Source organism: Pseudophryne corroboree (assembly GCF_028390025.1).
Source record: "Pseudophryne corroboree isolate aPseCor3 chromosome 6 unlocalized genomic scaffold, aPseCor3.hap2 SUPER_6_unloc_4, whole genome shotgun sequence".
Taxonomy (NCBI): Eukaryota; Metazoa; Chordata; class Amphibia; order Anura; family Myobatrachidae; genus Pseudophryne; species Pseudophryne corroboree.
In genome coordinates, this window is record NW_026967605.1 from 495,754 (window position 1) to 523,133 (window position 27,380).

At 53.2% G+C, this 27,380-nt stretch overlaps 1 protein-coding gene across 2 annotated transcripts in view; it reads left to right on the forward strand.

Annotated features, from left to right (window-relative positions):
- TFR2 (transferrin receptor 2) overlaps positions 1–27,380 on the forward strand; it is a 130,697-nt gene that overhangs the window by 42,159 nt on the left and 61,158 nt on the right. For both annotated transcript variants that reach the window (XM_063950434.1, XM_063950433.1), the window contains 3 exons: positions 17,187–17,326; positions 18,767–18,942; positions 19,036–19,155. In XM_063950434.1, coding sequence (XP_063806504.1) covers positions 17,187–17,326; positions 18,767–18,942; positions 19,036–19,155 — 436 coding nt within the window. The remainder of the gene's footprint in view (positions 1–17,186; positions 17,327–18,766; positions 18,943–19,035; positions 19,156–27,380) is intronic.

The window sequence follows — 27,380 nt, forward strand, 5'->3', positions numbered from 1 at the left end:
CCTGCCCCATAGTATCACTTCTGCCTGTCCCCATAGTCTCTCTTCTGCCTGTCCCCATAGTCTCACCTCAGCCTGTCCCCATAGTCTCACTTCTGCCTGTCCCCATAGTCTCACCTCAGCCTGTCCCCATAGTCTCACTTCTGCCTGTCCCCATAGTCTCACCTCTGCCTGTCCCCATAGTCTCACCTCTGCCTGTCCCCATAGTCTCACCTCTGCCTGTCCCCATATGCTCTCTTCTGCCTGTCCCCATAGTCTCACCTCTGCCTGTCCCCATAGTCTCACTTCAGCATGTCCCCATAGTCTCACCTCTGCCTGTCCCCATAGTCTCACCTCAGCCTGTCCCTATAGTCTCACTTCTGCCTGTCTCCATAGTCTCACCTCTGCCTGTCCCCATAGTCTCACCTCAGCCTGTCCCCATAGTCTCACTTCTGCCTGTCCCCATAGTCTCACCTCTGCCTGTCCCCATAGTCTCACTTCTGCCTGTCCCCATAGTCTCACCTCTGCCTGTCCCCATAGTCTCACCTCAGCCTGTCCCCATAGTCTCACCTCAGCCTGTCCCCATAGTCTCACTTCTGCCTGTCCCCATAGTCTCACCTCTGCCTGTCCCCATAGTCTCACTTCTGCCTGTCCCCATAGTCTCACCTCTGCCTGTCCCCATAGTCTCACCTCAGCCTGTCCCCATAGTCTCACTTCTGCCTGTCCCCATAGTCTCAGCTCTGCCACCTCTGCCTGTCCCCATAGTCTCACCTCAGCCTGTCCCCATAGTCTCACCTCAGCCTGTCCCCATAGTCTCACCTCTGCCACCTCTGCCTGTCCGCATAGTCTCACCTCTGCCTGTCCCCATAGTCTCACCTCTGCCACCTCTGCCTGTCCCCATAGTCTCACCTCTGCCACCTCTGCCTGTCTGCATAGTCTCACCTCAGCCTGTCCCCATAGTCTCACTTCTGCCTGCCCCATAGTATCACCTCTGCCTGTCCCCATAGTCTCACCTCTGACTGTCCCCATAGTCTCACTTCTGCCTGTCCCCATAGTCTCACCTCTGACTGTCCCCATAGTCTCACTTCTGCCTGTCCTAATAGTCTCACTTCTGCCTGTCCCCATAGTCTCACCTCTGCCTGTCCCCATAGTCTCCCCTCTGACTGTCCCCATAGTCTCACTTCTGCCTGTCCCCATAGTCTCACCTCTGACTGTCCCCATAGTCTCACTTCTGCCTGTCCCCATAGTCTCACCTCTGCCTGTCCCCATAGTCTCACCTCAGCCTGTCCCCATAGTCTCACCTCAGCCTGTCCCCATAGTCTCACTTCTGCCTGTCCCCATAGTCTCACCTCTGCCACCTCTGCCTGTCCCCATAGTCTCACCTCAGCCTGTCCCCATAGTCTCACCTCAGCCTGTCCCCATAGTCTCACCTCAGCCTGTCCCCATAGTCTCACTTCTGCCTGTCCCCATAGTCTCACCTCTGCCTGTCCCCATAGTCTCACTTCTGCCTGTCCCCATAGTCTCACCTCTGCCTGTCCCCATAGTCTCACCTCAGCCTGTCCCCATAGTCTCACTTCTGCCTGTCCCCATAGTCTCACCTCTGCCACCTCTGCCTGTCCCCATAGTCTCACCTCAGCCTGTCCCCATAGTCTCACCTCAGCCTGTCCCCATAGTCTCACCTCTGCCACCTCTGCCTGTCCGCATAGTCTCACCTCTGCCTGTCCCCATAGTCTCACCTCTGCCACCTCTGCCTGTCCCCATAGTCTCACCTCTGCCACCTCTGCCTGTCTGCATAGTCTCACCTCAGCCTGTCCCCATAGTCTCACTTCTGCCTGCCCCATAGTATCACCTCTGCCTGTCCCCATAGTCTCACCTCTGACTGTCCCCATAGTCTCACTTCTGCCTGTCCCCATAGTCTCACCTCTGACTGTCCCCATAGTCTCACTTCTGCCTGTCCTCATAGTCTCACTTCTGCCTGTCCCCATAGTCTCACCTCTGCCTGTCCCCATAGTCTCACCTCTGACTGTCCCCATAGTCTCACTTCTGCCTGTCCCCATAGTCTCACCTCTGACTGTCCCCATAGTCTCACTTCTGCCTGTCCCCATAATCTCACCTCTGACTGTCTCCATCGTCTCACTTCTGCCTGTCCCCATAGTCTCACTTCTGACTGTCCCCATAGTCTCACTTCTACCTGTCCCCATAGTCTCACTTCTGCCTGTCCCCATAGTCTCTCTTCTGCCTGTCCCCATAGTCTCTCCTCTGCCTGTCCCCATAGTCTCTCTTCTGCCTGTCCCCATAGTCTCTCTTCTGCCTGTCCCCATAGTCTCTCTTCTGCCTGTCCCCATAGTCTCTCTTCTGCCTGTCCCCATAGTCTCACCTCAGCCTGTCCCCATAGTCTCTCTTCTGCCTGTCCCCATAGTCTCTCTTCTGCCTGTCCCCATAGTCTCACCTCAGCCTGTCCCCATAGTCTCTCTTCTGCCTGTCCCCATAGTCTCACCTCTAACTGTCCCCATAGTCTCACTTCTGCCTGTCTCCATAGTCTCACTTCTGCCTGTCCCTATAGTCTCACTTCTGCCTGTCCCCATAGTCTCTCTTCTGCCTGTCCCCATAGTCTCTCTTCTGCCTGTCCCCATACTCTCACTTCTGCCTGTCCCCATAGTCTCACTTCTGCCTGTCCCCATTGTCTCTCTTCTGCCTGTCCTCATAGTCTCTCTTCTGCCTGTCCCCATAGTCTCACCTCTGCCTGTCCCCATAGTCTCACCTCAGCCTGTCCCCATAGTCTCACCTCAGCCTGTCCCCATAGTCTCACTTCTGCCTGTCCCCATAGTCTCACCTCTGCCTGTCCCCATAGTCTCACTTCTGTCTGTCCCCATAGTCTCACCTCTGCCTGTCCCCATAGTCTCACCTCAGCCTGTCCCCATAGTCTCACTTCTGCCTGTCCCCATAGTCTCACCTCTGCCACCTCTGCCTGTCCCCATAGTCTCACCTCAGCCTGTCCCCATAGTCTCACCTCAGCCTGTCCCCATAGTCTCACCTCTGCCACCTCTGCCTGTCCGCATAGTCTCACCTCTGCCTGTCCCCATAGTCTCACCTCTGCCACCTCTGCCTGTCCCCATAGTCTCACCTCTGCCACCTCTGCCTGTCTGCATAGTCTCACCTCAGCCTGTCCCCATATTCTCACTTCTGCCTGCCCCATAGTATCACCTCCGCCTGTCCCCATAGTCTCACCTCTGACTGTCCCCATAGTCTCACTTCTGCCTGTCCCCATAGTCTCACCTCTGACTGTCCCCATAGTCTCACTTCTGCCTGTCCTCATAGTCTCACTTCTGCCTGTCCCCATAGTCTCACCTCTGCCTGTCCCCATAGTCTCACCTCTGACTGTCCCCATAGTCTCACTTCTGCCTGTCCCCATAGTCTCACCTCTGACTGTCCCCATAGTCTCACTTCTGCCTGTCCCCATAGTCTCACCTCTCACTGTCCCTATAGTCTCACTTCTGCCTGTCCCCATAGTCTCACCTCTGACTGTCCCCATAGTCTCACTTCTGCCTGTCCCCATAATCTCACCTCTGACTGTCTCCATAGTCTCACTTCTGCCTGTCCCCATAGTCTCACTTCTGACTGTCCCCATAGTCTCACTTCTACCTGTCCCCATAGTCTCACTTCTGCCTGTCCCCATAGTCTCTCTTCTGCCTGTCCCCATAGTCTCTCTTCTGCCTGTCCCCATAGTCTCTCTTCTGCCTGTCCCCATAGTCTCACCTCAGCCTGTCCCCATAGTCTCACTTCTGCCTGTCCCCATAGTCTCACCTCTGCCTGTCCCCATAGTCTCACTTCTGCCTGTCCCCATAGTCTCACCTCTGCCTGTCCCCATAGTCTCACCTCTGCCTGTCCCCATAGTCTCACCTCTGCCTGTCCCCATAGTCTCACTCCTGACTGTCCCCATAGTCTCACCTCTGCCTGTCCCCATAGTCTCACTTCAGCCTGTCCCCATAGTCTCACCTCTGCCTGTCCCCATAGTCTCACCTCAGCCTGTCCCCATAGTCTCTCTTCTGCCTGTCCCCATAGTCTCACTTCTGCCTGACCCCATAGTCTCCCTTCTGCCTGCCCCATAGTATCATTTCTGCCTGTCCCCATAGTCTCTCTTCTGCCTGTCCCCGTAGTCTCACCTCAGCCTGTCCCCATAGTCTCACTTCTGCCTGTCCCCATAGTCTCACCTCAGCCTGTCCCCATAGTCTCACTTCTGCCTGTCCCCATCGTCTCACTTCTGCCTGACCCCATAGTCTCCCTTCTGCCTGCCCCATAGTGTCACTTCTGCCTGTCCCCATAGTCTCTCTTCTGCCTGTCCCCATAGTCTCACCTCAGCCTGTCCCCATAGTCTCACTTCTGCCTGTCCCCATAGTCTCACCTCAGCCTGTCCCCATAGTCTCACTTCTGCCTGTCCCCATAGTCTCACCTCTGCCTGTCCCCATAGTCTCACCTCTGCCTGTCCCCATAGTCTCACCTCTGCCTGTCCCCATATGCTCTCTTCTGCCTGTCCCCATAGTCTCACCTCTGCCTGTCCCCATAGTCTCACTTCAGCATGTCCCCATAGTCTCACCTCTGCCTGTCCCCATAGTCTCACCTCAGCCTGTCCCTATAGTCTCACTTCTGCCTGTCTCCATAGTCTCACCTCTGCCTGTCCCCATAGTCTCACCTCAGCCTGTCCCCATAGTCTCACTTCTGCCTGTCCCCATAGTCTCACCTCTGCCTGTCCCCATAGTCTCACTTCTGCCTGTCCCCATAGTCTCACCTCTGCCTGTCCCCATAGTCTCACCTCAGCCTGTCCCCATAGTCTCACCTCAGCCTGTCCCCATAGTCTCACTTCTGCCTGTCCCCATAGTCTCACCTCTGCCTGTCCCCATAGTCTCACTTCTGCCTGTCCCCATAGTCTCACCTCTGCCTGTCCCCATAGTCTCACCTCAGCCTGTCCCCATAGTCTCACTTCTGCCTGTCCCCATAGTCTCAGCTCTGCCACCTCTGCCTGTCCCCATAGTCTCACCTCAGCCTGTCCCCATAGTCTCACCTCAGCCTGTCCCCATAGTCTCACCTCTGCCACCTCTGCCTGTCCGCATAGTCTCACCTCTGCCTGTCCCCATAGTCTCACCTCTGCCACCTCTGCCTGTCCCCATAGTCTCACCTCTGCCACCTCTGCCTGTCTGCATAGTCTCACCTCAGCCTGTCCCCATAGTCTCACTTCTGCCTGCCCCATAGTATCACCTCTGCCTGTCCCCATAGTCTCACCTCTGACTGTCCCCATAGTCTCACTTCTGCCTGTCCCCATAGTCTCACCTCTGACTGTCCCCATAGTCTCACTTCTGCCTGTCCTAATAGTCTCACTTCTGCCTGTCCCCATAGTCTCACCTCTGCCTGTCCCCATAGTCTCCCCTCTGACTGTCCCCATAGTCTCACTTCTGCCTGTCCCCATAGTCTCACCTCTGACTGTCCCCATAGTCTCACTTCTGCCTGTCCCCATAGTCTCACCTCTGCCTGTCCCCATAGTCTCACCTCAGCCTGTCCCCATAGTCTCACCTCTGCCTGTCCCCATAGTCTCACTCCTGACTGTCCCCATAGTCTCACCTCTGCCTGTCCCCATAGTCTCACTTCAGCCTGTCCCCATAGTCTCACCTCTGCCTGTCCCCATAGTCTCACCTCAGCCTGTCCCCATAGTCTCTCTTCTGCCTGTCCCCATAGTCTCACTTCTGCCTGTCCCCATAGTCTCCCTTCTGCCTGCCCCATAGTATCACTTCTGCCTGTCCCCATAGTCTCTCTTCTGCCTGTCCCCGTAGTCTCACCTCAGCCTGTCCCCATAGTCTCACTTCTGCCTGTCCCCATAGTCTCACCTCAGCCTGTCCCCATAGTCTCACTTCTGCCTGTCCCCATCGTCTCACTTCTGCCTGACCCCATAGTCTCCCTTCTGCCTGCCCCATAGTGTCACTTCTGCCTGTCCCCATAGTCTCTCTTCTGCCTGTCCCCATAGTCTCACCTCAGCCTGTCCCCATAGTCTCACTTCTGCCTGTCCCCATAGTCTCACCTCAGCCTGTCCCCATAGTCTCACTTCTGCCTGTCCCCATAGTCTCACCTCTGCCTGTCCCCATAGTCTCACCTCTGCCTGTCCCCATAGTCTCACCTCTGCCTGTCCCCATAGTCTCACTCCTGACTGTCCCCATAGTCTCACCTCTGCCTGTCCCCATAGTCTCACTTCAGCCTGTCCCCATAGTCTCACCTCTGCCTGTCCCCATAGTCTCACCTCAGCCTGTCCCCATAGTCTCTCTTCTGCCTGTCCCCATAGTCTCACTTCTGCTGACCCCATATTCTCCCTTCTGCCTGCCCCATAGTATCACTTCTGCCTGTCCCCATAGTCTCTCTTCTGCCTGTCCCCATAGTCTCACCTCAGCCTGTCCCCATAGTCTCACTTCTGCCTGTCCCCATAGTCTCACCTCAGCCTGTCCCCATAGTCTCACTTCTGCCTGTCCCCATAGTCTCACCTCTGCCTGTCCCCATAGTCTCACCTCTGCCTGTCCCCATAGTCTCACCTCTGCCTGTCCCCATATGCTCTCTTCTGCCTGTCCCCATAGTCTCACCTCTGCCTGTCCCCATAGTCTCACTTCAGCATGTCCCCATAGTCTCACCTCTGCCTGTCCCCATAGTCTCACCTCAGCCTGTCCCTATAGTCTCACTTCTGCCTGTCTCCATAGTCTCACCTCTGCCTGTCCCCATAGTCTCACCTCAGCCTGTCCCCATAGTCTCACTTCTGCCTGTCCCCATAGTCTCACCTCTGCCTGTCCCCATAGTCTCACTTCTGCCTGTCCCCATAGTCTCACCTCTGCCTGTCCCCATAGTCTCACCTCAGCCTGTCCCCATAGTCTCACCTCAGCCTGTCCCCATAGTCTCACTTCTGCCTGTCCCCATAGTCTCACCTCTGCCTGTCCCCATAGTCTCACTTCTGCCTGTCCCCATAGTCTCACCTCTGCCTGTCCCCATAGTCTCACCTCAGCCTGTCCCCATAGTCTCACTTCTGCCTGTCCCCATAGTCTCAGCTCTGCCACCTCTGCCTGTCCCCATAGTCTCACCTCAGCCTGTCCCCATAGTCTCACCTCAGCCTGTCCCCATAGTCTCACCTCTGCCACCTCTGCCTGTCCGCATAGTCTCACCTCTGCCTGTCCCCATAGTCTCACCTCTGCCACCTCTGCCTGTCCCCATAGTCTCACCTCTGCCACCTCTGCCTGTCTGCATAGTCTCACCTCAGCCTGTCCCCATAGTCTCACTTCTGCCTGCCCCATAGTATCACCTCTGCCTGTCCCCATAGTCTCACCTCTGACTGTCCCCATAGTCTCACTTCTGCCTGTCCCCATAGTCTCACCTCTGACTGTCCCCATAGTCTCACTTCTGCCTGTCCTAATAGTCTCACTTCTGCCTGTCCCCATAGTCTCACCTCTGCCTGTCCCCATAGTCTCCCCTCTGACTGTCCCCATAGTCTCACTTCTGCCTGTCCCCATAGTCTCACCTCTGACTGTCCCCATAGTCTCACTTCTGCCTGTCCCCATAGTCTCACCTCTGCCTGTCCCCATAGTCTCACCTCAGCCTGTCCCCATAGTCTCACCTCAGCCTGTCCCCATAGTCTCACTTCTGCCTGTCCCCATAGTCTCACCTCTGCCACCTCTGCCTGTCCCCATAGTCTCACCTCAGCCTGTCCCCATAGTCTCACCTCAGCCTGTCCCCATAGTCTCACCTCAGCCTGTCCCCATAGTCTCACTTCTGCCTGTCCCCATAGTCTCACCTCTGCCTGTCCCCATAGTCTCACTTCTGCCTGTCCCCATAGTCTCACCTCTGCCTGTCCCCATAGTCTCACCTCAGCCTGTCCCCATAGTCTCACTTCTGCCTGTCCCCATAGTCTCACCTCTGCCACCTCTGCCTGTCCCCATAGTCTCACCTCAGCCTGTCCCCATAGTCTCACCTCAGCCTGTCCCCATAGTCTCACCTCTGCCACCTCTGCCTGTCCGCATAGTCTCACCTCTGCCTGTCCCCATAGTCTCACCTCTGCCACCTCTGCCTGTCCCCATAGTCTCACCTCTGCCACCTCTGCCTGTCTGCATAGTCTCACCTCAGCCTGTCCCCATAGTCTCACTTCTGCCTGCCCCATAGTATCACCTCTGCCTGTCCCCATAGTCTCACCTCTGACTGTCCCCATAGTCTCACTTCTGCCTGTCCCCATAGTCTCACCTCTGACTGTCCCCATAGTCTCACTTCTGCCTGTCCTCATAGTCTCACTTCTGCCTGTCCCCATAGTCTCACCTCTGCCTGTCCCCATAGTCTCACCTCTGACTGTCCCCATAGTCTCACTTCTGCCTGTCCCCATAGTCTCACCTCTGACTGTCCCCATAGTCTCACTTCTGCCTGTCCCCATAATCTCACCTCTGACTGTCTCCATCGTCTCACTTCTGCCTGTCCCCATAGTCTCACTTCTGACTGTCCCCATAGTCTCACTTCTACCTGTCCCCATAGTCTCACTTCTGCCTGTCCCCATAGTCTCTCTTCTGCCTGTCCCCATAGTCTCTCCTCTGCCTGTCCCCATAGTCTCTCTTCTGCCTGTCCCCATAGTCTCTCTTCTGCCTGTCCCCATAGTCTCTCTTCTGCCTGTCCCCATAGTCTCTCTTCTGCCTGTCCCCATAGTCTCACCTCAGCCTGTCCCCATAGTCTCTCTTCTGCCTGTCCCCATAGTCTCTCTTCTGCCTGTCCCCATAGTCTCACCTCAGCCTGTCCCCATAGTCTCTCTTCTGCCTGTCCCCATAGTCTCACCTCTAACTGTCCCCATAGTCTCACTTCTGCCTGTCTCCATAGTCTCACTTCTGCCTGTCCCTATAGTCTCACTTCTGCCTGTCCCCATAGTCTCTCTTCTGCCTGTCCCCATACTCTCACTTCTGCCTGTCCCCATAGTCTCACTTCTGCCTGTCCCCATTGTCTCTCTTCTGCCTGTCCTCATAGTCTCTCTTCTGCCTGTCCCCATAGTCTCACCTCTGCCTGTCCCCATAGTCTCACCTCAGCCTGTCCCCATAGTCTCACCTCAGCCTGTCCCCATAGTCTCACTTCTGCCTGTCCCCATAGTCTCACCTCTGCCTGTCCCCATAGTCTCACCTCAGCCTGTCCCCATAGTCTCACTTCTGCCTGTCCCCATAGTCTCACCTCTGCCTGTCCCCATAGTCTCACTTCTGCCTGTCCCCATAGTCTCACCTCTGCCTGTCCCCATAGTCTCACCTCAGCCTGTCCCCATAGTCTCACTTCTGCCTGTCCCCATAGTCTCACCTCTGCCACCTCTGCCTGTCCCCATAGTCTCACCTCAGCCTGTCCCCATAGTCTCACCTCAGCCTGTCCCCATAGTCTCACCTCTGCCACCTCTGCCTGTCCGCATAGTCTCACCTCTGCCTGTCCCCATAGTCTCACCTCTGCCACCTCTGCCTGTCCCCATAGTCTCACCTCTGCCACCTCTGCCTGTCTGCATAGTCTCACCTCAGCCTGTCCCCATATTCTCACTTCTGCCTGCCCCATAGTATCACCTCCGCCTGTCCCCATAGTCTCACCTCTGACTGTCCCCATAGTCTCACTTCTGCCTGTCCCCATAGTCTCACCTCTGACTGTCCCCATAGTCTCACTTCTGCCTGTCCTCATAGTCTCACTTCTGCCTGTTCCCATAGTCTCACCTCTGCCTGTCCCCATAGTCTCACCTCTGACTGTCCCCATAGTCTCACTTCTGCCTGTCCCCATAGTCTCACCTCTGACTGTCCCCATAGTCTCACTTCTGCCTGTCCCCATAGTCTCACCTCTCACTGTCCCTATAGTCTCACTTCTGCCTGTCCCCATAGTCTCACCTCTGACTGTCCCCATAGTCTCACTTCTGCCTGTCCCCATAATCTCACCTCTGACTGTCTCCATAGTCTCACTTCTGCCTGTCCCCATAGTCTCACTTCTGACTGTCCCCATAGTCTCACTTCTACCTGTCCCCATAGTCTCACTTCTGCCTGTCCCCATAGTCTCTCTTCTGCCTGTCCCCATAGTCTCTCTTCTGCCTGTCCCCATAGTCTCTCTTCTGCCTGTCCCCATAGTCTCACCTCAGCCTGTCCCCATAGTCTCACTTCTGCCTGTCCCCATAGTCTCACCTCTGCCTGTCCCCATAGTCTCACTTCTGCCTGTCCCCATAGTCTCACCTCTGCCTGTCCCCATAGTCTCACCTCTGCCTGTCCCCATAGTCTCACCTCTGCCTGTCCCCATAGTCTCACTCCTGACTGTCCCCATAGTCTCACCTCTGCCTGTCCCCATAGTCTCACTTCAGCCTGTCCCCATAGTCTCACCTCTGCCTGTCCCCATAGTCTCACCTCAGCCTGTCCCCATAGTCTCTCTTCTGCCTGTCCCCATAGTCTCACTTCTGCCTGACCCCATAGTCTCCCTTCTGCCTGCCCCATAGTATCACTTCTGCCTGTCCCCATAGTCTCTCTTCTGCCTGTCCCCGTAGTCTCACCTCAGCCTGTCCCCATAGTCTCACTTCTGCCTGTCCCCATAGTCTCACCTCAGCCTGTCCCCATAGTCTCACTTCTGCCTGTCCCCATCGTCTCACTTCTGCCTGACCCCATAGTCTCCCTTCTGCCTGCCCCATAGTGTCACTTCTGCCTGTCCCCATAGTCTCTCTTCTGCCTGTCCCCATAGTCTCACCTCAGCCTGTCCCCATAGTCTCACTTCTGCCTGTCCCCATAGTCTCACCTCAGCCTGTCCCCATAGTCTCACTTCTGCCTGTCCCCATAGTCTCACCTCTGCCTGTCCCCATAGTCTCACCTCTGCCTGTCCCCATAGTCTCACCTCTGCCTGTCCCCATAGTCTCACTCCTGACTGTCCCCATAGTCTCACCTCTGCCTGTCCCCATAGTCTCACTTCAGCCTGTCCCCATAGTCTCACCTCTGCCTGTCCCCATAGTCTCACCTCAGCCTGTCCCCATAGTCTCTCTTCTGCCTGTCCCCATAGTCTCACTTCTGCTGACCCCATATTCTCCCTTCTGCCTGCCCCATAGTATCACTTCTGCCTGTCCCCATAGTCTCTCTTCTGCCTGTCCCCATAGTCTCACCTCAGCCTGTCCCCATAGTCTCACTTCTGCCTGTCCCCATAGTCTCACCTCAGCCTGTCCCCATAGTCTCACTTCTGCCTGTCCCCATAGTCTCACCTCTGCCTGTCCCCATAGTCTCACCTCTGCCTGTCCCCATAGTCTCACCTCTGCCTGTCCCCATATGCTCTCTTCTGCCTGTCCCCATAGTCTCACCTCTGCCTGTCCCCATAGTCTCACTTCAGCATGTCCCCATAGTCTCACCTCTGCCTGTCCCCATAGTCTCACCTCAGCCTGTCCCTATAGTCTCACTTCTGCCTGTCTCCATAGTCTCACCTCTGCCTGTCCCCATAGTCTCACCTCAGCCTGTCCCCATAGTCTCACTTCTGCCTGTCCCCATAGTCTCACCTCTGCCTGTCCCCATAGTCTCACTTCTGCCTGTCCCCATAGTCTCACCTCTGCCTGTCCCCATAGTCTCACCTCAGCCTGTCCCCATAGTCTCACCTCAGCCTGTCCCCATAGTCTCACTTCTGCCTGTCCCCATAGTCTCACCTCTGCCTGTCCCCATAGTCTCACTTCTGCCTGTCCCCATAGTCTCACCTCTGCCTGTCCCCATAGTCTCACCTCAGCCTGTCCCCATAGTCTCACTTCTGCCTGTCCCCATAGTCTCAGCTCTGCCACCTCTGCCTGTCCCCATAGTCTCACCTCAGCCTGTCCCCATAGTCTCACCTCAGCCTGTCCCCATAGTCTCACCTCTGCCACCTCTGCCTGTCCGCATAGTCTCACCTCTGCCTGTCCCCATAGTCTCACCTCTGCCACCTCTGCCTGTCCCCATAGTCTCACCTCTGCCACCTCTGCCTGTCTGCATAGTCTCACCTCAGCCTGTCCCCATAGTCTCACTTCTGCCTGCCCCATAGTATCACCTCTGCCTGTCCCCATAGTCTCACCTCTGACTGTCCCCATAGTCTCACTTCTGCCTGTCCCCATAGTCTCACCTCTGACTGTCCCCATAGTCTCACTTCTGCCTGTCCTAATAGTCTCACTTCTGCCTGTCCCCATAGTCTCACCTCTGCCTGTCCCCATAGTCTCCCCTCTGACTGTCCCCATAGTCTCACTTCTGCCTGTCCCCATAGTCTCACCTCTGACTGTCCCCATAGTCTCACTTCTGCCTGTCCCCATAGTCTCACCTCTGCCTGTCCCCATAGTCTCACCTCAGCCTGTCCCCATAGTCTCACCTCAGCCTGTCCCCATAGTCTCACTTCTGCCTGTCCCCATAGTCTCACCTCTGCCACCTCTGCCTGTCCCCATAGTCTCACCTCAGCCTGTCCCCATAGTCTCACCTCAGCCTGTCCCCATAGTCTCACCTCAGCCTGTCCCCATAGTCTCACTTCTGCCTGTCCCCATAGTCTCACCTCTGCCTGTCCCCATAGTCTCACTTCTGCCTGTCCCCATAGTCTCACCTCTGCCTGTCCCCATAGTCTCACCTCAGCCTGTCCCCATAGTCTCACTTCTGCCTGTCCCCATAGTCTCACCTCTGCCACCTCTGCCTGTCCCCATAGTCTCACCTCAGCCTGTCCCCATAGTCTCACCTCAGCCTGTCCCCATAGTCTCACCTCTGCCACCTCTGCCTGTCCGCATAGTCTCACCTCTGCCTGTCCCCATAGTCTCACCTCTGCCACCTCTGCCTGTCCCCATAGTCTCACCTCTGCCACCTCTGCCTGTCTGCATAGTCTCACCTCAGCCTGTCCCCATAGTCTCACTTCTGCCTGCCCCATAGTATCACCTCTGACTGTCCCCATAGTCTCACTTCTGCCTGTCCTCATAGTCTCACTTCTGCCTGTCCCCATAGTCTCACCTCTGCCTGTCCCCATAGTCTCACCTCTGACTGTCCCCATAGTCTCACTTCTGCCTGTCCCCATAGTCTCACCTCTGACTGTCCCCATAGTCTCACTTCTGCCTGTCCCCATAATCTCACCTCTGACTGTCTCCATAGTCTCACTTCTGCCTGTCCCCATAGTCTCACTTCTGACTGTCCCCATAGTCTCACTTCTACCTGTCCCCATAGTCTCACTTCTGCCTGTCCCCATAGTCTCTCTTCTGCCTGTCCCCATAGTCTCTCCTCTGCCTGTCCCCATAGTCTCTCTTCTGCCTGTCCCCATAGTCTCTCTTCTGCCTGTCCCCATAGTCTCTCTTCTGCCTGTCCCCATAGTCTCTCTTCTGCCTGTCCCCATAGTCTCACCTCAGCCTGTCCCCATAGTCTCTCTTCTGCCTGTCCCCATAGTCTCTCTTCTGCCTGTCCCCATAGTCTCACCTCAGCCTGTCCCCATAGTCTCTCTTCTGCCTGTCCCCATAGTCTCACCTCTAACTGTCCCCATAGTCTCACTTCTGCCTGTCTCCATAGTCTCACTTCTGCCTGTCCCTATAGTCTCACTTCTGCCTGTCCCCATAGTCTCTCTTCTGCCTGTCCCCATAGTCTCTCTTCTGCCTGTCCCCATACTCTCACTTCTGCCTGTCCCCATAGTCTCACTTCTGCCTGTCCCCATTGTCTCTCTTCTGCCTGTCCTCATAGTCTCTCTTCTGCCTGTCCCCATACTCTCACTTCTGCCTGTCCCTATAGTCTCACTTCTGCCTGTCCCCATAGTCTCTCTTCTGCCTGTCCCCATAGTCTCTCTTCTGCCTGCCCCATAGTCTCTCTTCTGCCTGTCCCCATAGTCTCTCTTCTGTCTCTCTTCTGCCAGTCCCCATAGTCTCTCTTCTGCCTGTCCTCATAGTCTCTCTTCTGCCTGTCCCCATAGTCTCACCTCTAACTGTCCCCATAGTCTCACTTCTGCCTTTCCCTATAGTCTCACTTCTGCCTGTCCCCATAGTCTCTCTTCAGCCTGTCCCCATAGTCTCACCTCTGCCAGTCCCCACAGTCCCACCTCTGCCTGTCCCCATAGTCTCTCTTCTGCCTATCCCCATAGTCTCACCTCTGCCAGTCCCCACAGTCCCACCTCTGCCTGTCCCCATAGTCTCTCTTCTGCCTATCCCCATAGTCTCTCTTCTGCCTGCCTCATAGTCTCTCTTCTGCCTGTCCCCATAGTCTCTCTTCTGCCTGTCCCCATAGTCTCACTTCTGCTGACACCATATTCTCCCTTCTGCCTGCCCCATAGTCTCTCTTCTGCCTGTCCCCATAGTCTCTCTTCTGCCTGTCCCCATAGTCTCACCTCAGCCTGTCCCCATAGTCTCACCTCAGCCTGTCCCCATAGTCTCACTTCTGCCTGTCCCCATAGTCTCACCTCTGCCTGTCCCCATAGTCTCACCTCTGCCTGTCCCCATAGTCTCACCTCTGCCTGTCCCCATATGCTCTCTTCTGCCTGTCCCCATAGTCTCACCTCTGCCTGTCCCCATAGTCTCACTTCAGCATGTCCCCATAGTCTCACCTCTGCCTGTCCCCATAGTCTCACCTCAGCCTGTCCCTATAGTCTCACTTCTGCCTGTCCCCATAGTCTCACCTCTGCCTGTCCCCATAGTCTCACCTCAGCCTGTCCCCATAGTCTCACTTCTGCCTGTCCCCATAGTCTCACCTCTGCCTGTCCCCATAGTCTCACTTCTGCCTGTCCCCATAGTCTCACCTCTGCCTGTCCCCATAGTCTCACCTCAGCCTGTACCCATAGTCTCACCTCAGCCTGTCCCCATAGTCTCACTTCTGCCTGTCCCCATAGTCTCACCTCTGCCTGTCCCCATAGTCTCACTTCTGCCTGTCCCCGTAGTCTCACCTCTGCCTGTCCCCATAGTCTCACCTCAGCCTGTCCCCATAGTCTCACTTCTGCCTGTCCCCATAGTCTCACCTCTGCCACCTCTGCCTGTCCCCATAGTCTCACCTCAGCCTGTCCCCATAGTCTCACCTCAGCCTGTCCCCATAGTCTCACCTCTGCCACCTCTGCCTGTCTGCATAGTCTCACCTCTGCCTGTCCCCATAGTCTCACCTCTGCCACCTCTGCCTGTCCCCATAGTCTCACCTCTGCCACCTCTGCCTGTCTGCATAGTCTCACCTCAGCCTGTCCCCATAGTCTCACTTCTGCCTGCCCCATAGTATCACCTCTGCCTGTCCCCATAGTCTCACCTCTGACTGTCCCCATAGTCTCACTTCTGCCTGTCCCCATAGTCTCACCTCTGACTGTCCCCATAGTCTCACTTCTGCCTGTCCTCATAGTCTCACTTCTGCCTGTCCCCATAGTCTCACCTCTGCCTGTCCCCATAGTCTCACCTCTGACTGTCCCCATAGTCTCACTTCTGCCTGTCCCCATAGTCTCACCTCTGCCTGTCCCCATAGTCTCACTTCTGCCTGTCCCCATAGTCTCACCTCTCACTGTCCCCATAGTCTCACTTCTGCCTGTCCCCATAGTCTCACCTCTGACTGTCCCCATAGTCTCACTTCTGCCTGTCCCCATAATCTCACCTCTGACTGTCTCCATAGTCTCTCTTCTGCCTGTCCCCATAGTCTCTCTTCTGCCTGTCCCCATAGTCTCTCTTCTGCCTGTCCCCATAGTCTCACCTCAGCCTGTCCCCATAGTCTCACCTGAGCCTGTCCCCATAGTCTCTCTTCTGCCTGTCCCCATAGTCTCTCTTCTGCCTGTCCCCATAGTCTCACCTCAGCCTGTCCCCATAGTCTCTCTTCTGCCTGTCCCCATAGTCTCACCTCTAACTGTCCCCATAGTCTCACTTCTGCCTGTCTCCATAGTCTCACTTCTGCCTGTCCCTATAGTCTCACTTCTGCCTGTCCCCATAGTCTCTCTTCTGCCTGTCCCCATAGTCTCTCCTGCCTGTCCCCATACTCTCACTTCTGCCTGTCCCCATAGTCTCACTTCTGCCTGTCCCCATAGTCTCTCTTCTGCCTGTCCTCATAGTCTCTCTTCTGCCTGTCCCCATACTCTCACTTCTGCCTGTCCCTATAGTCTCACTTCTGCCTGTCCCCATAGTCTCTCTTCTGCCTGTCCCCATAGTCTCTCTTCTGCCTGCCCCATAGTCTCTCTTCTGCCTGTCCCCATAGTCTCTCTTCTGTCTCTCTTCTGCCTGTCCCCATAGTCTCTCTTCTGCCTGTCCTCATAGTCTCTCTTCTGCCTGTCCCCATAGTCTCACCTCTAACTGTCCCCATAGTCTCGCTTCTGCCTGTCCCTATAGTCTCACTTCTGCCTGTCCCCATAGTCTCTCTTCAGCCTGTCCCCATAGTCTCACCTCTGCCAGTCCCCACAGTCCCACCTCTGCCTGTCCCCATAGTCTCTCTTCTGCCTATCCCCATAGTCTCACCTCTGCCAGTCCCCACAGTCCCACCTCTGCCTGTCCCCATAGTCTCTCTTCTGCCTATCCCCATAGTCTCTCTTCTGCCTGCCTCATAGTCTCTCTTCTGCCTGTCCTCATAGTCTCTCTTCTGCCTGTCCCATAGTCTCTCTTCTGCCTGTCTGCATAGTCTCTCTTCTGCCTGTCCCATAGTCTCTCTTCTACCTATCCCCATAGTCTCTCTTCAGCCTGTCTCCATAATCTCACTTCTGCCTGTCCCCATAGTCTCACTTCTGCCTGCCCCCATAGTCTCTCTTCTGCCTATCCCCATAGTCTCTCTTCTGCCTGTCCCCATAGTCTCACTTCTGCCTGTCCCCATAGTCTCACTTCTGCCTGTCCCCATAGTCTCACCTCTGACTGTCCCCATAGTCTCACTTCTGCCTGTCCCCATAGTCTCACTTCTGCCTGTCCCCATAGTCTCACTTCTGCCTGTCTGTCCACATAATCTCTCTTCAGCCTGCCCCATAGTCTCACTTCTGCCTGTCCCATAGTCTCACTTCTGTATGTCCTGCTCTTGCCTGCACTACTAGTCTTGTTTGTGCCTGTCCTGCCCCTGCCTGTCCTAATGATCTGTCTCATGTTTGTCCTGCTGGTCTCGCTTCTGCCTGTCCTGCCCCCTCTGTCTTTCTGGTCTTGGTTCTGCCTGTCCTGACCCCTCTGTCTTTCTGGTCTTGGTTCTGCCTGTCCTGACCCCTCTGTCTCTCTGGTCTTGCTTCTGCCTGTCTAACCTGACTGGCTGGGTGATCTGACACAACTCCCTTTTTGTTTCCAGGTTCATCTCGGCACTGGAGATCCGAACACTCCAGCCTTCCCATCATTCAATCACACCCAATTTCCCCCCTTCAAGTCATCCGGCCTTCCAAAAATCCCAGCCCAGCCAATCACAAGAAGTGCAGCACAGACATTACTCAGGTAGCAGCGTGGTAATAACACATAGCATACAGTCATACAGCACTGACCAGTAACCAGTTATCTCTATATACTGTGCCAGCCGTAATACAGAGGCCGCACTGACACTGCGCTGAATGGGAGCTAGGATCAATCAGAAAGGAGCTAACAGTCACAGGGCTAGATTTACTAAAGCTTCTAAAACAGGCAAATGGTGGTGTTGCCAATAGCAACCAATCATTAGTGATTGCTGACATAACACGTTGCAGAGCGCTGGGCTATTTGTGCTTATTCTCTATGGCACTCAAACTTTCTATTCCCATATACAGAAAACATGATTGAAGGAATGGAGATTGCAGAGCAGGAATGTCTGCAGTAGTGGCTGTGCACAGAGCAGCATTAGTGTGGTACCCCCGCAGAGTAATGTGGTACCCCCGCAGAGTAATGTGGTTCCCCCGCAGAGTAATGTGGTACCCCCGCAGAGTAATGTGATAGCCACGCAGAGTAATGTGGTAGTCACACAGAGTAATGTGGTAGTCACGCAGAGTAATGTGATAGCCACGCAGCGTAATGTGATAGCCACGCAGCGTAATGTGATAGCCATGCAGAGTAATGTGGTAGCCACACAGAGTAATGTGGTAGCCATGCAGCGTAATGTGGTAGCTATGCAGAGTAATGTAGTAGCCATGCAGCGTAATATGGTAGCCACACAGAGTAGTGGGACAGTCAAGCACAGTAATATGGTAGCCATGCAGTGTAATGTGGTAGCCCCACAGAGTAATGTGGTAGCCACACAGAGTAATGTGGTAGCCACACAGAGTAATGTGGTAGCCACGCATAGTAATATGGTAGCCACGCAGAGTAATGTGGTAGTCACACACAGTAATGTGGTAGCCACGCAGAGTAATGTGGTAGTCACGCAGAGTAATGGGACAGTCAAACACAGTAATGTGGTAGCCATGCAGTGTAATATGGTAGCCACGCAGAGTAATGGGGCAGTCAAGCACAGTAATGTGGTAGCCATGCAGAGTAATGTGGTAGCCATGATGTGTAATGTGGTAGCCATGCAGAGTAATGTGGTAGCCACGCAGAGTAATGGGGCAGTCAAGCACAGTAATGTGGTAGCCATGCTGTGTAATGTGGTAGCCATGCAGAGTAATGTGGTAGCCACGCAGAGTAATGGGACAGTCAAGCACAGTAATGTGGTAGCCATGCAGCGTAATGTGGTAGCCATGCAGTGTAATGTGGTAGCCATGCAGTGTAATGTGGTAGCCACGCAGAGTAATGGGGCAGTCAAGCACAGTAATGTGGTAGCCATGCTGTGTAATGTGGTAGCCATGCAGAGTAATGTGGTAGCCACACAGGATAATGTGGTAGCCACGCACAGTGCTGTATTAGCCAGGCACAGATATCTCAGCCAGGCGTTATTGCATACAGTATAAGACATTATATTATCTGCTGCAGTAAACTCTCGGGACCCGACTGCTCCTCAGAATGGAGGGGCCCCTCCTTCCCTTCGTATGGCTTGGGCCCCAACCTGAAGACCCCAGATATGAAGGTTCAGCTGGAGGTGACCAACGTGCCGCGCAGTGTGGACCTGCACAACGTGTTTGGCAGTATAACAGGGCGCTTCGAACCTGGTAAACCTCAATGTTCCGGTCACTGTTTCCAGAAAGAGTGTTCCACCAAACCTCTGCTCTCCTCTAATCCCTGCGCTTCCTCTATGTTTCCAGAGCACTATATTATTGTGGGAGCTCAACGAGATTCCTGGGGTCCTGGAGCTGCAAAGTCTGGGGTCGGAACTGCAATACTACTAGAGCTGGCACGTACAATGTCCATGATGGTCTACAATGGTGAGTGCAGACACTGAGGGCTGGGTGGAGATGTAGAGAGCCGTGTGTGTGTGTGTGTGGGGGGGGGGGGGTCAGTACAGGAATAGCAGAGAGATACAGGACAGGATGGAGGTGTAGTGACAGAGCTGTGTGTGTGTGTGTGTGGTCAGTACAGGAATAGCAGAGAGATGCAGGACAGGATGGAGGTGTAGTGACAGAGCTGTGTGTGTGGGGTCAGTATAGGAATAGTAGAGAGACACAGGAAAGGATGGAGGTGTAGTGACAGAGCTGTGTGTGTGAGGTCAGTACAGGAATAGTAGAGAGATACAGGACAGCAAGGAGGTGTAGTGACAGAGCTGTGTGTGTGTGAGGTCAGTACAGGAATAGCAGGAGGATACAGGACAGGATGGAGGTGTAGTGACAGAGCTGTGTGTGTGTGGTCAGTACAGGAATAGTAAAGAGATACAGGACAGGATGGAGGTGTAGTGACAGAGCTGTGTGTGTGTGGGGGAGGGGGGGGGTCAGTACAGGAATAGTGGAGAGATACAGGAGAGGATGGAGGTGTAGTGACAGAGCTGTGTGTGTGAGGTCAGTACAGGAATAGTAAAGAGATACAGGACAGGATGGAGGTGTAGTGACAGAGCTGTGTGTGTGTGAGGTCAGTACAGGAATAGTAGAGAGATACAGGACAGGATGGAGGTGTAGTGACAGAGCTGTGTGTGTGTGGGGGAGGGGGGGGGTCAGTACAGGAATAGTAGAGAGATACAGGAGAGGATGGAGGTGTAGTGACAGAGCGGTGTGTGTGTGAGGTCAGTACAGGAATAGTAGAGAGATACAGGACAGGATGGAGGTGTAGTGACAGAGCTGTGTGCGTGTGTGTGGGGTCAGTACAGGAATAGTAGAGAGATACAGGACAGGATGGAGGTGTAGTGACAGAGCTGTGTGTGAGAGGTCAGTACAGGAATAGTAGAGAGATACAGAACAGGTTGGAGGTGTAGTGACAGAGCTGTGTGTGTGTGTGTGGGGGGGGGGTCAGTACAGGAATAGTAGAGAGATACAGGACAGGGTGGAGGTGTAGTGACAGAGCTGTGTGTGTGTGGGGTCAGTACAGGAATAGTAGAGAGATACAGGACAGGATGGAGGTGTAGTGACACAGCTGTGTGTGTGAGGTCAGTACAGGAATAGTAGAGAGATACAGGACAGGGTGGAGGTGTAGTGACAGAGCTGTGTGTGTGTGGGGTCAGTACAGGAATAGTAGAGAGATACAGGACAGGATGGAGGTGTAGTGACAGACCTGTGTGTGTGAGGTCAGTACAGGAATAGTAGAGAGATACAGGACAGGATGGAGGTGTAGTGACAGAGCGTTGTGTGTGTGAGGTCAGTACAGGAATAGTAGACAGATACAGGACAGGATGGAGGTGTAGTGACAGAGCTGTGTGTGGGGTCAGTACAGGAATAGTAGAGATATACAGGACAGGATGGAGGTGTAGTGACAGAGCTGTGTGTGTGGGGTCAGTACAGGAATAGTAGAGAGATACAGGACAGGATGGAGGTGTAGTGACAGAGCTGTGTGAGGTCAGTACAGGAATAGTAGACAGATACAGGACAGGATGGAGGTGTAGTGACAGAGCTGTGTGTGTAGGGTCAGTACAGGAATAGTAGAGAGATACAGGACAGGATGGAAGTGTAGTGACAGCTGTATGTGTGTGGTCAGTACAGGAATAGTATAGAGATACAGGACAGGATGGAGGTGTAGTGACAGAGCTGTGTGGGGTCAGTACATGAGTAGTAGAGAGATACAGGACAGGAAGGAGGTGTAGTGACAGAGCTGTGTGTGTGAGGTCAGTCCAGGAATAGTAGAGAGATACAGGACAGGATGGAGGTGTAGTGACAGAGCTGTATGTGTGTGAGGTCAGTACAGGAATAGTAGAGAGATACAGGACAGGATGGAGGTGTAGTGACAGAGTGTTGTGTGTGTGAGGTCAGTACAGGAATAGTAGGGAGATACAGGATAGGATGGAGGTGTAGTGACAGAGCGTTGTGTGTGTGAGGTCAGTACAGGAATAGTAGACAGATACAGGACAGGATGGAGGTGTAGTGACAGAGCTGTGTGTGTGAGGTCAGTACAGGAATAGCAGAGAGATACAGGATAGGATGGAGGTGTAGTGACAGAGCTGTGTGTGTGAGGTCAGTACAGGAATAGTAGAGAGATACAGGATAGGATGGAGGTGTAGTGACAGAGCTGTGTGTGTGAGGTCAGTACAGGAATAGCAGAGAGATACAGGATAGGATGGAGGTGTAGTGACAAGGCTGTGTATGTGTGAGGTCAGTACAGGAATAGTAGAGAGATACAGGATAGGATGGAGGTGTAGTGACAGAGCTGTGTGTGTGGGGTCAGTACAGGAATAGCAGAGAGATACAGGACAGGAAGGAGGTGTAGTGACAGAGCTGTGTGTGTGGGGTCAATACAGGAATAGTAGAGAGATACAGGACAGGATGGAGGTGTAGAGCTGTGTGTGTGTGAGGTCAGTACAGGAATAGTAGACAGATACAGGACAGGATGGAGGTGTAGTGACAGAGCTGTGTGTGGGGTCAGTACAGGAATAGTAGAGAGATACAGGACAGGATGGAGGTGTAGTGACAGAGCTGTGTGTGTGGGGTCAGTACAGGAATAGTAGAGAGATACAGGACAGGATGGAGGTGTAGTGACAGAGCTGTGTGTGTGAGGTTAGTACAGGAATAGTAGAGAGATACAGGACAGGATTGAGGTGTAGTGACAGAGCTGTGTCTGAGGGGTCAGTACAGGAATAGTAGATAGATACAGGACAGGATGGAAGTGTAGTGACAGCTGTATGTGTGAGGTCAGTACAGGAATAGTAGAGAGATACAGGACAGGATGGAGGTGTAGTGACAGAGCTGTATGAGTGAGGTCAGTACAGGAATAGTAGACAGATACAGGATAGGATGGAGGTGTAGTGACAGAGCTGTGTGTGTGGGGTCAATACAGGAATAGTAGAGAGATACAGGACAGGATGGAGGGGTAGTGACAGAGCTGTGTGTGTGAGGTCAGTGCAGGAATAGTAGAGAGATACAGGACAGGATGGAGGTGTAGTGACAGAGCTGTGTGTGGGGTCAGTACAGGAATAGTAGAGAGATACAGGACAGGGTGGAGGTGTAGTGACAGAGCTGTGTGTGTGGGGGGTCAGTACATGAGTAGTAGAGAGATACAGGACAGGAAGGAGGTGTAGTGACAGAGCTGTGTGTATGAGGTCAGTACAGGAATAGTAGGCAGATACAGGATAGGATGGAGGTGTAGTGACAGAGCTGTGTGTGTGTGTGGGGTCAATACAGGAATAGTAGAGAGATACAGGACAGGATGGAGGTGTAGTGACAGAGCGTTGTGTGTGTGAGGTCAGTACAGGAATAGTAGACAGATACAGGACAGGATGGAGGTGTAGTGACAGAGCTGTGTGTGTGGGGTCAGTACAGGAATAGTAGAGAGATACAGGACAGGATGGAGGTGTAGTGACAGAGCTGTGTGTGTGAGGTCAGTGCAGGAATAGTAGAGAGATACAGGACAGGATGGAGGTGTAGTGACAGAGCTGTGTGTGGGGTCAGTACAGGAATAGTAGAGAGATACAGGACAGGGTGGAGGTGTAGTGACAGAGCTGTGTGTGTGTGGGGTCAGTACATGAGTAGTAGAGAGATACAGGACAGGAAGGAGGTGTAGTGACAGAGCTGTGTGTGTGTGGGGTCAGTACATGAGTAGTAGAGAGATACAGGACAGGAAGGAGGTGTAGTGACAGAGCTGTGTGTGTGAGGTCAGTACAGGAATAGTAGAGAGATACAGGACAGGATGGAGGTGTAGTGACAGAGCGTTGTGTGTGTGAGGTCAGTACAGGAATAGTAGACAGATACAGGACAGGATGGAGGTGTAGTGACAGAGCTGTGTGTGTGAGGTCAGTACAGGAATAGCAGAGAGATACAGGATAGGATGGAGGTGTAGTGACAGAGCTGTGTGTGTGAGGTCAGTACAGGAATAGTAGAGAGATACAGGATAGGATGGAGGTGTAGTGACAGAACTGTGTGTGTGGGGTCAGTACAGGAATAGTAGACAGATACAGGACAGGATGGAGGTGTAGTGACAGAGCTGTGTGAGGTCAGTACAGGAATAGTAGACAGATACAGGACAGGATGGAGGTGTAGTGACAGAGCTGTGTGTGTAGGGTCAGTACAGGAATAGTAGAGAGAACAGGACAGGATGGAAGTGTAGTGACAGCTGTATGTGTGTGGTCAGTACAGGAATAGTATAGAGATACAGGACAGGATGGAGGTGTAGTGACAGAGCTGTGTGAGGTCAGTACAGGAATAGTAGACAGATACAGGACAGGATGGAGGTGTAGTGACAGAGCTGTGTGTGTAGGGTCAGTACAGGAATAGTAGAGAGATACAGGACAGGATGGAAGTGTAGTGACAGCTGTATGTGTGTGGTCAGTACAGGAATAGTATAGAGATACAGGACAGGATGGAGGTGTAGTGACAGAGCTGTGTGGGGTCAGTACATGAGTAGTAGAGAGATACAGGACAGGAAGGAGGTGTAGTGACAGAGCTGTGTGTGTGAGGTCAGTACAGGAATAGTAGAGAGATACAGGACAGGATGGAGGTGTAGTGACACAGCTGTATGTGTGTGAGGTCAGTACAGGAATAGTAGGGAGATACAGGATAGGATGGAGGTGTAGTGACAGAGCGTTGTGTGTGTGAGGTCAGTACAGGAATAGTAGACAGATACAGGACAGGATGGAGGTGTAGTGACAGAGCTGTGTGTGTGAGGTCAGTACAGGAATAGCAGAGAGATACAGGATAGGATGGAGGTGTAGTGACAGAGCTGTGTGTGTGAGGTCAGTACAGGAATAGTAGAGAGATACAGGATAGGATGGAGGTGTAGTGACAGAGCTGTGTGTGTGATGTCAGTACAGGAATAGTAAAGAGATACAGGACAGGATGGAGGTGTAGTGACAAGGCTGTGTATGTGTGAGGTCAGTACAGGAATAGTAGAGAGATACAGGATAGGATGGAGGTGTAGTGACAGAGCTGTGTGTGTGGGGTCAGTACAGGAATAGCAGAGAGATACAGGACAGGAAGGAGGTGTAGTGACAGAGCTGTGTGTGTGGGGTCAATACAGGAATAGTAGAGAGATACAGGACAGGATGGAGGTGTAGAGCTGTGTGTGTGTGTGTGTGTGAGGTCAGTACAGGAATAGTAGACAGATACAGGACAGGATGGAGGTGTAGTGACAGAGCTGTGTGTGTGGGGTCAGTACAGGAATAGTAGAGAGATACAGGACAGGATGGAGGTGTAGTGACAGAGCTGTGTGTGTGGGGTCAGTACAGGAATAGTAGAGAGATACAGGACAGGATGGAGGTGTAGTGACAGAGCTGTGTGTGTGAGGTTAGTACAGGAATAGTAGAGAGATACAGGACAGGATGGAGATGTAGTGACAGAGCTGTGTCTGAGGGGTCAGTACAGGAATAGTATATAGATACAGGACAGGATGGAAGTGTAGTGACAGCTGTATGTGTGAGGTCAGTAGAGGAATAGTAGAGAGATACAGGACAGGATGGAGGTGTAGTGACAGAGCTGTATGTGTGAGGTCAGTACAGGAATAGTAGACAGATACAGGATAGGATGGAGGTGTAGTGACAGAGCTGTGTGTGTGGGGTCAATACAGGAATAGTAGAGAGATACAGGACAGGATGGAGGTGTAGTGACAGAGCTGTGTGTGTGAGGTCAGTGCAGGAATAGTAGAGAGATACAGGACAGGATGGAGGTGTAGTGACAGAGCTGTGTGTGGGGTCAGTACAGGAATAGTAGAGAGATACAGGACAGGATGGAGGTGTAGTGACAGAGCTGTGTGTGTGGGGGGTCAGTACATGAGTAGTAGAGAGATACAGGACAGGAAGGAGGTGTAGTGACAGAGCTGTGTGTATGAGGTCAGTACAGGAATAGTAGAGAGATACAGGACAGGATGGAGGTGTAGTGACAGAGCTGTGTGTGTGTGTGGGGTCAATACAGGAATAGTAGAGAGATACAGGACAGGATGGAGGTGTAGTGACAGAGCTGTGTGTGTGAGGTCAGTGCAGGAATAGTAGAGAGATACAGGACAGGATGGAGGTGTAGTGACAGAGCTGTGTGTGGGGTCAGTACAGGAATAGTAGAGAGATACAGGACAGGGTGGAGGTGTAGTGACAGAGCTGTGTGTGTGTGGGGTCAGTACATGAGTAGTAGAGAGATACAGGACAGGAAGGAGGTGTAGTGACAGAGCTGTGTGTGTGTGGGGTCAGTACATGAGTAGTAGAGAGATACAGGACAGGAAGGAGGTGTAGTGACAGAGCTGTGTGTGTGAGGTCAGTACAGGAATAGTAGAGAGATACAGGACAGGATGGAGGTGTAGTGACAGAGCGTTTTGTGTGTGAGGTAAGTACAGGAATAGTAGACAGATACAGGACAGGATGGAGGTGTAGTGACAGAGCTGTGTGTGTGAGGTCAGTACAGGAATAGCAGAGAGATACAGGATAGGATGGAGGTGTAGTGACAGAGCTGTGTGTGTGAGGTCAGTACAGGAACAGTAGAGAGATACAGGATAGGATGGAGGTGTAGTGACAGAGCTGTGTGTGTGAGGTCAGTACAGGAATAGCAGAGAGATACAGGACAGGATGGAGGTGAAGTGACAGAGCTGTGTGTGTGGGGTCAGTACAGGAATAGCAGAGAGATACAGGACAGGATGGAGGTGTAGTGACAGAGCTGTGTGTGTGGGGTCAATACAGGAATAGTAGAGAGATACAGGACAGGATGGAGGTGTAGAGCTGTGTGTGTGTGAGGTCAGTACAGGAATAGTAGACAGATACAGGACAGGATGGAGGTGTAGTGACAGAGCTGTGTGTGTGTGGTCAGTACAGGAATAGTAGAGAGATACAGGACAGGATGGAGGTGTAGTGACAGAGCTGTGTGTGTGGGGTCAGTACAGGAATAGTAGAGAGATACAGGACAGGATGGAGGTGTAGTGACAGAGCGTTGTGTGTGTGAGGTCAGTACAGGAATAGTAGAGAGATACAGGACAGGATGGAGGTGTAGTGACAGAGCGGTGTGTGTGTGGGGTCAGTACAGGAATAGTAGAGAGATACAGGACAGGATGGAGGTGTAGTGACAGAGCTGTGTGTGAGAGATTAGTATAGGAATAGTAGAGAGATACAGGACAGGATGGAGGTGTAGTGACAGAGCTGTGTGTGTGTGTGTGTGGGGGGGGGTCAGTACAGGAATAGTAGAGAGATACAGGACAGGCTGGAGGTGTAGTGACAGAACTGTGTGTGTGTGGGGGGGAGGGGGGGGGGGGGTCAGTACAGGAATAGTAGAGAGATACAGGACAGGATGGAGGTGTAGTGACAGAGCTGTGTGTGTGAGGTTAGTACAGGAATAGTAGAGAGATACAGGACAGGATGGAGGTGTAGTTACAGAGCTGTGTCTGAGGGGTCAGTACAGGAATAGTAGATAGATACAGGACAGGATGGAAGTGTAGTGACAGCTGTATGTGTGAGGTCAGTACAGGAATAGTAGAGAGATACAGGACAGGATGGAGGTGTAGTGACAGAGCTGTATGTGTGAGGTCAGAACAGGAATAGTAGACAGATACAGGATAGGATGGAGGTGTAGTGACAGAGCTGTGTGTGTGGGGTCAATACAGGAATAGTAGAGAGATACAGGACAGGATGGAGGTGTAGTGACAGAGCTGTGTGTGTGAGGTCAGTGCAGGAATAGTAGAGAAATACAGGACAGGATGGAGGTGTAGTGACAGAGCTGTGTGGGGGGTCAGTACAGGAATAGTAGAGAGATACAGGACAGGGTGGAGGTGTAGTGACAGAGCTGTGTGTGTGGGGGGTCAGTACATGAGTAGTAGAGAGATACAGGACAGGAAGGAGGTGTAGTGACAGAGCTGTGTGTATGAGGTCAGTACAGGAATAGTAGACAGATACAGGATAGGTGTGTGTGGGGTCAATACAGGAATAGTAGAGAGATACAGGACAGGATGGAGGTGTAGTGACAGAGCTGTGTGTGTGAGGTCAGTGCAGGAATAGTATAGAGATACAGGACAGGATGGAGGTGTAGTGACAGAGCTGTGTGTGGGGTCAGTACAGGAATAGTAGAGAGATACAGGACAGGGTGGAGGTGTAGTGACAGAGCTGTGTGTGTGT